This window comes from Oncorhynchus tshawytscha, linkage group LG32 (assembly GCF_018296145.1).
Source record: "Oncorhynchus tshawytscha isolate Ot180627B linkage group LG32, Otsh_v2.0, whole genome shotgun sequence".
Lineage (NCBI taxonomy): Eukaryota > Metazoa > Chordata > Actinopteri > Salmoniformes > Salmonidae > Oncorhynchus > Oncorhynchus tshawytscha.
The window spans coordinates 3,171,153-3,180,943 of record NC_056460.1 but is presented as its reverse complement, the minus strand read 5'-3'; the positions used below and the strand labels follow the sequence as shown (position 1 = coordinate 3,180,943).

The 9,791-nt window shown below is 43.4% G+C and overlaps 1 protein-coding gene across 1 annotated transcript; it reads right to left on the bottom strand.

The window, feature by feature from the left end:
• Positions 1-7,492: 7,492 nt before the first annotated feature.
• On the bottom strand, positions 7,493-8,592 carry LOC112230815 (zinc finger protein 239-like; the record flags this gene model as incomplete). Its single annotated transcript, XM_024397149.2, has 1 exon — positions 7,493-8,592. A coding segment is annotated over one exon (1,047 nt), but the record flags the coding sequence as incomplete, so codon positions are not given.
• Between the last annotated feature and the right edge of the window lie 1,199 nt (positions 8,593-9,791).

Here is a 9,791-nt window from a genome sequence, read left to right as displayed (position 1 = left end):
GACTGCATTCCACTACATTTCTAATAGGGCTGCATTCCAGTTCACTTGTCCTAGGGCTGCATTCCAGTGTACATGTCCCAGGGCTGCATTCCAGGTCACTTGTCCTACGGCTGTATTCCAGTTCACTTGTCCTAGTTCTGCATTCCAGTTCACTTGTCCTAGGGCTGCATTCCAGTGTACTTGTCCTAGGGATGCATTCCAGTTTACTTGTCCAAGGGCTGCATTCCAGTACACTTGTCCTAGGGCTGCATTCCAGTACACTTGTCCTAGGGCTGCATTCCCTTTTACTTGTCCTAGGGCTGCATTCCAGTTGACTTGTCCTACGGTTGCATTCCAGGTCACTTGACCTAGGGCTGCATTCCTGTTCACTTGTCCTAGGGCTGCATTCCTGTTCACTTGTCCTAGGGCTGCTATCGAGTCCACTTGTCCCTATGGCTGCATTTCAGTATACTTGTCCTATGGCTGCATTCTATTTCACTTGTCCTACGGCTGCATTCCACTACACTTGTCCTAGGGCTGCATTCCAGTTCACTTGTCCTAGGGCTGCATTCCAAATATCTTGTCCTAGGGCTGCATTCCAGTGTACTTGTCCTACGTCTGCATTCCAGTACACTTGTCCTTGGGCTGCATTCCAGGTTACTTGTCCTTGGGCTGCATTCCAGGTTACTTGTCTTAGGGCTGCATTCCACTACATTTCTAATAGGGCTGCATTCCAGTTCACTTGTCCTAGGGCTGCATTCCAGTTCACTTTTCCCAGGGCTGCATTCCAGGTCACTTGTCCTACGGCTGCATTCCATTTTACTTGTCCTAGGGCTGCATTCCAGTAGACTTGTCCTAGGGCTGCATTCCGGGTCACTTGTCCTCGGGCTGCATTCCAAGTCACTTGTCCTAGGTCTACATTCCAGGTCACTTGTCCTAGGGCTGCATTCCATTTCACTTGTCCTAGGGCTGCTATCCAGTTCACTTGTCCTATGGCTGCATTCCATTATACTTGTCCTATGGCTGAATTCCATTTCACTTGTCCTAGGGCTGCATTCCAGTAAACTTGTCCTACGGTTGCATTCCAGTTCAAATGTCCTAGGGATGCATTCCAGTTCACTTGTCCTGGTTCTGCATTCCAGTTCACTTGTCCTAGGGCTGCATTCCAGTTTACTTGTCCTAGGGCTGCTATCCAGTCCACTTGTCCCTATGGCTGCATTCAAGTATACTTGTCCTATGGTTGAATTCCAGTTCACTTTTCCGAGGGCTCCATTCCAGTTAACTATGTTCTAGGGCTGCGTTCCAGTAGACTTCTCCTAGGGCTGCATTCCAGTTCAGTTGTTCTAGGGCTGCATTCCAGTCACTTGTCCTAGGGCTGCATTCCAGTTAACTATGTTCTAGGGCTGCGTTCCAGTAGACTTGTCCTAGGGCGGCATTCCAGTTTACTTGTCCTAGGGCTGCATTACAGTTTAATTGTCCTTGGGCTGCATTCCAGTATACTTGTCCTAGGGCTGCATTGCAGGTACTTGTCCTATGGCTGCATTCCAGGACACTTGTCCTAGGGCTGCATTCCAGTACACTTGATCTTGGGCTGCATTCCACTACACTTGTCCTAGGGCTGCATTCAAGGTTACTTGTCCTAGGGCTGCATTCCAGTTGACTTGTCCTAGGGCTCCATTCCAGTTCACTTGTTCTAGGGCTGCATTCCAGTTCACTTGTCCTAGGTCTGCATTCCAGGCCACTTGTCCTACGGCAGCATTCCAGTACATTTGTCCTACGGCTGCATTCCAGTTCACTTGTCCTAGGGCTGCATTCCAGTTCACTTGTCCTAGGGCTGCATTCCAGTAGATGTGTCCTACGGTTGCATTCCAGTTCACTTGTACTAGGGCTGCATTCCAGTTCACTTGTCCTAGTTCTGCATTCCAGATCACTTGTCCTAGGGCTGCATTCCAGTTTACTTGTCCTAGGGCTGCTATCCAGTCCACTTGTCCCTATGGCTGCATTCCAGTATACTTGTCCTATGGCTGAATTCCAGTTCACTTGTCCGAGGGCTCCATTCCAGTTCACTTCTCCTAGGGCTGCATTCCAGTTCAGTTGTTCTAGGGCTGCATTCCAGTTCACTTGTCCTAGGGCTGCAACCCAGTTAACTATGTTCTAGGGCTGCGTTCCAGTATACTTGTCCTAGGGCTGTATTGCAGGTTACTTGTCCTAGGGCTGCATTCCAGTTTACTTGTCCTAGGGCTGCTATCCATTTCCACTTGTCCCTATGGCTGCATTCTAGTGTACTTGTCCTATGGCTGAATTCCAGGTCACTTGTCCGAGGGCTGCATTCAAGGTCACTTGTCGTAGGGCTGCATTCCAGTAAAATTAGATTTTAAAAACACCTAATGGAAAAGCAGAGTTTGTCTGTCCAGTGTCTGTGTTCTTTTTCCCATCTTAATCTTTTCTTTTTTTGGCCAGTCTGAGAAATGTATTTTTCTTTGCAACTCTGCCTAGAAGGCCAGCATCCCGGAGTCGCCTCTTCACTGTTGACGTTGAGACTGGTGTTTTGCGGGTACTATTTAATGAAGCTGCCAGTTGAGGACTTTTGAAGCGTATGTTTCTCAAACTAGATACTTGTCCTCTTACTCAGTTGTGCACCGGGGCCTCCCACTCCTCTTTCTATTCTGTTTAGAGCCAGTTTGTGCTGTTCTGTGAAGGGAGTAGTACACAGCGTTGTACGAGATCTTCAGTTTCTTGGCAATTTCTCGCATGGAATAACCTTCTTTTCTCAGAACAAGAATAGACTGATGAGTTTCAGAAGAAAGTCATTTGTTTCTCGCCATTTTGAGCCTGTATTCGAACCCACAAATACTGATTCTCCAGATACTCAACTTTTTTTATCATAACAACAGTTTTCAGCTGTGCTAACATAATTGCAAAAGGGTTTTCTAATGATCAATTCGCCTTTTAAAATGATAAACTTGGATTAGCTAACACAACGTACCATTGGAACACAGGAGGGATGGTTGCTGATAATCTGCCGTTTCCAGCTGCAATAGTCATGTTCAATATTAACAATGCCTACACTGTATTACTGATCAATCTGATGTTATTTTAATGGACAAAAACATTTGCTTTTCTTTCAAACACAAGGATGTTTTTCTAAGTGACCCCAAACTTTGAACGGTATTGTATACAGTACCAGTCAAAAGTTTGAACAAACATACTCATTTAAGGGTTTTTCTTTATTTTTACTATTTTCTACATTGTAGTATAATAGTGAAGACATCAAAACTATGAAATAACTCATATGGAATCCTGAAGTAACCAAAAAAAAGTGTTAAACAAATCAAAATATATTTTATATTCTTCAAAGTAGCCACCCTTTGCCTTGATGACAGCTTCACACACTCTTGGCATTCTCTCAACCAGCTTCATGAGGAATGATTTCCCCACAATCTTGAAGGAGTTCCCACATATGCTGAGTACTTGTTGGCTGATTTTCCTTCACTCTGCGGTCCAACTCATCCCAACCATCTCAATTGGGTTGAGGTTGGGTGATTGTGGAGGCCAGGCCATCTGGTGCAGCACCATCACTCCCATTCTTGGTCAAATAGCCCTTACACATCCTGGAGGTGTGTTTTGGGTCATTGTCCTGTTGAAAAACAGTGCAAACCAGATGGGATGGCGTTTCGCTTCAGAATGCTGTGGTAGGCATGCTGGTTAAGTGACCCTCGAATTCTAAATAAATCACAGTGTCACCAGCAAAGCATCCCCACAGCATCACACCTCATCCTCCATGCTTCACGGTGGAACCACACATGTGGAGATCATCCGTTCACCTACTAAAAACAATATTGTATTTTATACTCCATACATTTTCCCTGACTTCCAAAAGATTGATCTGTTTGATCCATTTGTTTGTTTCAGTTTGCAGTAGTTGAATCCTTTCACATGGGATTGATACTGATTTTCGGATCAAGAGTCTGTCGATTGGTCGGTCATTGGGTTCATTTGTTGAAATCAAATCAAGCTTTATTTGTACAGCACATTTCAGAAATGAATGCAAAAAGAAAAACCCACAACAAACTTAAAACAGGAAGCAAACCAAAAGGTAGAGTGCAACTAAAGTTGTTGATTCTCTTAAATAGAACCTGGACCAGCTCAAAAACACCTTCCCACAATGTGATGAAAAACAAGCCTCACACAGGTGCCAGCACAGGTGTAACACATACTGACTAACGAGGTGACACCAATCAGTGCGTCCTACGTGCTAACGAGATAGACGTGCTAAAGTCCAACCTCAAAACATAAATGGAAAAACCAAAGCCTGTATCACCTTCCCCCTTAAGACAACAAACATATCCTATATTTTTGTTGGACACGTTTGCTCACCACCAACAGAAAACAACTTCCATTTCACATTATAATCAACTACAATGCTTCACCTTCACCAATATAAACATGGTGTCTACTGGCTGTCAACAATTAAAAACAAGAAAAAACACCTATTCCTAAATAATAATAAACAATCATGTTATTTTTTTCTCTTTTTCTTTCTATAGAATCCTACAACTCACTTGCTTCTAGAACTCTCGTCCTCTTGGAACGAGCCCAAACAAAACTCAGATCAAATTGTATTAGTCACATGCACCGAATACAACAGTGAAATGCTTCCTTATGAGCCCCTAACCAACAGTGCAGTTTCAATACGGAAAAGAATAAGAGATAAAACTCCAAATAAACACACTGGCTCAACGCAAAACACAAATCTTTTTGACTGCCCACCCCAGAGATAATCAGCAACCAAGTTTTCCTTACCACGGACTGATTTCAAGAGGAAACTCCTGCGATATCCGTAATAACTTTCCACCTCACTGCGGAGCTTCTCTCTCTTTTCAGGGTTCACTAGATAGGCATGTTGTTGGATCTGGGCCCGGTCCCCAATATCATGCTCTAGAACATTTGGTTTGGCACATGTGAGAAATAACCCTGATATTCTAAAAACAGGGCAACAATGTCAATATAATTGTACCAAAAAATTGTCATGTTGGTTCATGAATAAATATCACTACCAAATGTTACATGAAATGTAAATATGAAATATTTGATTGCATAGTCATATTTTCAACGTCTTTTCAATATAATTTTGCTTGGTGGGATAGCCCAATGTCAAAACACAGTTTTAACATGTCCAAATCAATAACCAATATGCAGGAACAGTTTGGGGATAAATTGAAAACCTAAACATAACATGTGCTATTTACACAAACATCTGCCACAATAATCATATTACTTGTATTTTTTAAACAAGCTCCTTATAAACTGCACAAGCACCAGAAACACTGTTGTTTTGACAAATAGCAATAAATCACTGATATCGATTAGGGGGGAAATTAGGTTGTACGTGCTGTTGAAACTGACACAACAAAAAAAACACATGGAAATGGGAGATATATTTTACCTCCCTGGTTAGAGGACAACCTGCAGAAGAGTCAGCTACATTTGGGAGTGATGCATTAAATTTAGGGGTCGCTAAACAAGGGAATGCAACACTTATTTGTCATCACTCATCGATCATGCTAAAAAAAATTGTGAGAGAGGAGAGAGATGAGGTTGCACGTCCTGTTAAAACTAACAGCTCAAAAACCACACGGAATCTGGGAGTACATCCCTGGGAGTACATCCCTGGTTAGAGGACAATTTGTAGAAAACAGCATGCCACATTTTGAAGTGTTGCATTTTCATTCAAGTGGGTCACCAATGTGGTAAGTGTAACACAACTCCTAATTGTTGAATTTCTAAGCAAACAGCAGGCAGGGCTTTCTCCTGGGTAGATCTCCATTTTAATGGAATGGGCCTATCCATGTGAGAGACGCAAGTCTCAACCTTTAAGTCTTTACTGAAGACTCATCTCTTCAGTAGGTCATATGATTGAGTGTAGTCTGGCCCAGGAGTGTGAAGGTAAACGGAAAGCTCTGGGCAAGGGCTGTCTCTGCCTGGCCGGTTCCTCTCCACTGGGATTCTCTGCCTCTAACCTATTACAGGGGCTGAGTCATGGCAAACTGGGTCTGCCGTCCCTAGGAGGGGTCGTCACTTGATGGGTTGAGTCACTGACCAGATCTTCCTGTCTGGGTCTCCCCCTGGGTTGTGCCGTGGCGGAGATCTTTGTCTTTAGCCTTGTCTCAGGATGGTAAGTTGGTGGTTGAAGATATCCTCTTGGGGGCTGTGCTTTGGCAAATGGGTGGGGTTATATCCTTCCTGTTTGGCCCTGTCCGAGGGTATCATGGGCCACAGTGTCTCCTGACCCCTCCTGTCTCAGCCTCCAGTGTTTATGTGTCAGGGGGCTAGGGTCAGTTTGATATATCTGGAGTACTTCTCCTGTCTTATCCGGTGTCCTGTGTGAATTTAAGTATACTCTCTCTAATTATTTCTTTCTCACTCTCGGAGGACCTGAGCCCTAGGACCAGGCCTCAGGACTACCTGGCACGATGACTCCTTGCTGTCCCCAGTCCACCTGGCCGTGCTGCTGCTCCAGTTTCAACTGTTCTCCCTGTGGCTATGGAACCCTGACCTGTTCACCGGATGTGCTACCTGTCCCAAACCTGCTGTTTTCAACTCTCTAGAGACATCAGGAACGGAAGAGATACTCTTAATGATCGGCTATGAAAAGCCAACTGACATTTACTCCTGACCCCTCTGTTGCACCCTCGACAACTACTGTGATTATTATTTGACCATGCTGGTCATTTATGAACATTTAAACATCTTGGACATGTTCTGTTATAATCTCCACCCGGCACAGCCAGAAGAGGGCTGGCCACCCTTCATAGCCTGTTTATCCGGCACAGATTTTGCCTTTCTAGGGAGTTTATACTAGCCACCGTGCTTCTCACCTGCATTGCTTGCTGTTTGGGGTTTTAGGCTGGGTTTCTGTACAGCACTTTGAGATATCAGCTGGTATATGGCAATTGCTGTTCCACCTGAGTAGTTTTCCATTTCCTGGGGCTGAGGCTAATATCCATATCATGTTGAAATCAATTCATAACATGTTGGGGCAAACGTTTAGGCTTCTACATTGTGAAATCATTAAATACTCCTACTACAATGTTAAAAAAACATTCTACATTGTGACATTAATTCATTGAAATCATGAAACAACTCCTTCATGTATGTATTATAATATTTGATCAGAGATTTGATCAGAGATCTTTTATCAGATTTCAATCTCTGGTTTGTAGAGTCAGCTCTCTTCATTGGTCACAGCTATAAGGTTTCTCTCCTGTGTGTGTTCTCTGGTGTAGAGTCAGTGGCCAGATGTAGCAAACTCTTCCCACATTGATCACAGCTATAACTGTCAGATCCAGTTTCTTCTCCTGTGCTATTGTGTTCTCTGTGTGTATTTCTGTCAATGTGCCAGATCGCTAGATGTAGTAAAACTCCTCCCACATTGACCACAGCTATAAGGTTTCTCTCCTGTGTGTGTTCTCTGGTGTAGAGTCAGATTGCCAGATGTAGCAAATCTCTTCCCACATTGATCACAGCTATAAGGTTTCTCTCCTGTGTGTTTTCTCTGGTGTACTGTCAGAGGCTAGATGTTGTAAAACTCCTCCCACATTGATCACAGCTATAAGGTTTCTCTCCTGTGTGGATTCTCTGGTGTTGAGTCAGCTGGCTAGATTGAACAAACCTCTTCCCACATTGATCACAGAAATAAGGTTTCTCTCCTGTGTGTATTCTCTGGTGCACTGTCAGCTCTCCAGATTGACAAAACCTCTTCCCACATTGATCACAGCTATAAGGTTTCTCTCCTGTGTGTGTTCTCTGGTGTAGTGTCAGAGAGCCAGATGTAGCAAATCTCTTCCCACATTGATCACAGCTATAAGGTTTCTCTCCTGTGTGTGTTCTCTGGTGTAGAGTCAGATAGCCAGATGTAGTAAAACTCTTCCCACATTGATCACAGCTATAAGGTTTCTCTCCTGTGTGTGTTCTCTTGTGTCGAGTCAGATGGCAAGATGTAGTAAAACTCTTCCCACATTGATCACAGCTATAAGGTTTCTCTCCTGTGTGTGTTCTCTGGTGCACTGTCAGATCTCCAGATTGACTAAAACTCTTCCCACATTGATCACAGCTATAAGGTTTCTCTCCTGTGTGTGTTCTCTGGTGTATAGTCAGAGAGCCAGATGTAGCAAATCTCTTCCCACATTGATCACAGCTATAAGGTTTCTCTCCTGTGTGTGTTCTCTGGTGTAGAGTCAGAGAGCCAGATGTTGTAAAACTCTTCCCACATTGATCACAGCTGTAAGATTTCTCTCCTGTGTGTATTCTCTGATGAATTGTAATGCCTGATGAGGTGAATCTCTTCCCACAGTCAGAGCAGCAGTGAGTTTTCTTCACTGTGGGTCTCTGCAGGTGTTTATTGAGGTGTTCTGATCTGGAGAGACCCTTCTCTCCCTCTTCAGCATCATGAGGTTGTTGAGGCTCCCCAGAGGATCCACGATAGTCCCGTATCTCTCCTGTGTGAACAACAAAGTCAGACAGATGATTAAAGGCCCACAACAGCAGAAGTCCACTGTAAAAGGTGATGCCAACAGCGTAGCTATGATGTTGTACAGCAATTGACGTCTGTAATGAATGTTAACATTATTTGACAATTGTCTTAAAATTAGCAAGAAAGTCATATTTTTTCTTGTTTTCACATTAGTAGTAACATCGATGATTGTAGGCTAGAAATAGGATATTCATGTTGTTGAAACTCTAAACAGTGTGCCAGACGACTTTTGGTCTCCAATATAGGCCCCTTTCTGTGTTTAATAAAATTTTGGCACAAGGGCGATGCGCACGCAATTTGATTGCAGAAACACCTCCCTGCTAAGCTAATGAGGAAACCGCTAGTTATGGATGTAGTATATCTGGTAATGAGGAAGCCGATAGTTATGAATGTCGTGTATCTGCCTGGAGCAAAAATGGTGAGCAAAGATTTGAGTTTTTCACAATGTATTCTGAATGTGAATGGGGGAAAACTAATGGGACTAACCTCCATTTCCAGGTTGCTTATGAGTACATTTAACACTACTTTGGATTATAATTCTGAGGCTCATTTGAATGTCCTGCTTAATATAATGTTTGCTACAGTATTAAGAATTATGTGTAATTATTGAAGAACCGCGTTAATGACAGTATCCATTTGAATGATGCTAATAAAGTTAAGATTGTTTTGTATTTCACCTTTATTTAACCAGGTAGACCAGTGAGAATACTTCCTGTTCCAACCTGCTGGAGCACATATGGGTGGGTGTTGCAGTGGTGACCAGTGAGCAGATAAGGCGGCCTAGCAAAGACTTATAGAAAGCCAGCGGGTTTGGCACAAATATGTGATAGCAAACTGCATGCAGTTTCTGAGTAGAGTGTTGGAGACTATTTTGAAAATGACATCACCGAAGTTAAGGATAGGTAGGATAGTCAGTTTTACGAGGGTATGTTTGGCAGCGTGAGTGAAGGAGGCTTTGTTGCGAAATAGGAAGCAAATTGGATTGGAAGATGCTTAATAGGAGTCTGGAAGGAGAGTTTACAGTCTAACCAGACACCTAGGTATTATAGTTGTCCACATATTCTAAGTCAGAACCGTCCAGAGTAGTGATGCTAGGAATACAAGGCGGGCAGCAGATCGGTTGAAGAGCATACATTTAGTTTAACTTAAGATTTGGAAAGAAGCAGTTGGAGGCCACAGAAGGAGTGTTGTATGGCATTGAAGCTTGTTTGGAGGTTTGTTAACATTGTCCAAAGAAGGGCCAGATGTATACAGAATGGTGTCATCTGCGTAAAGTGGA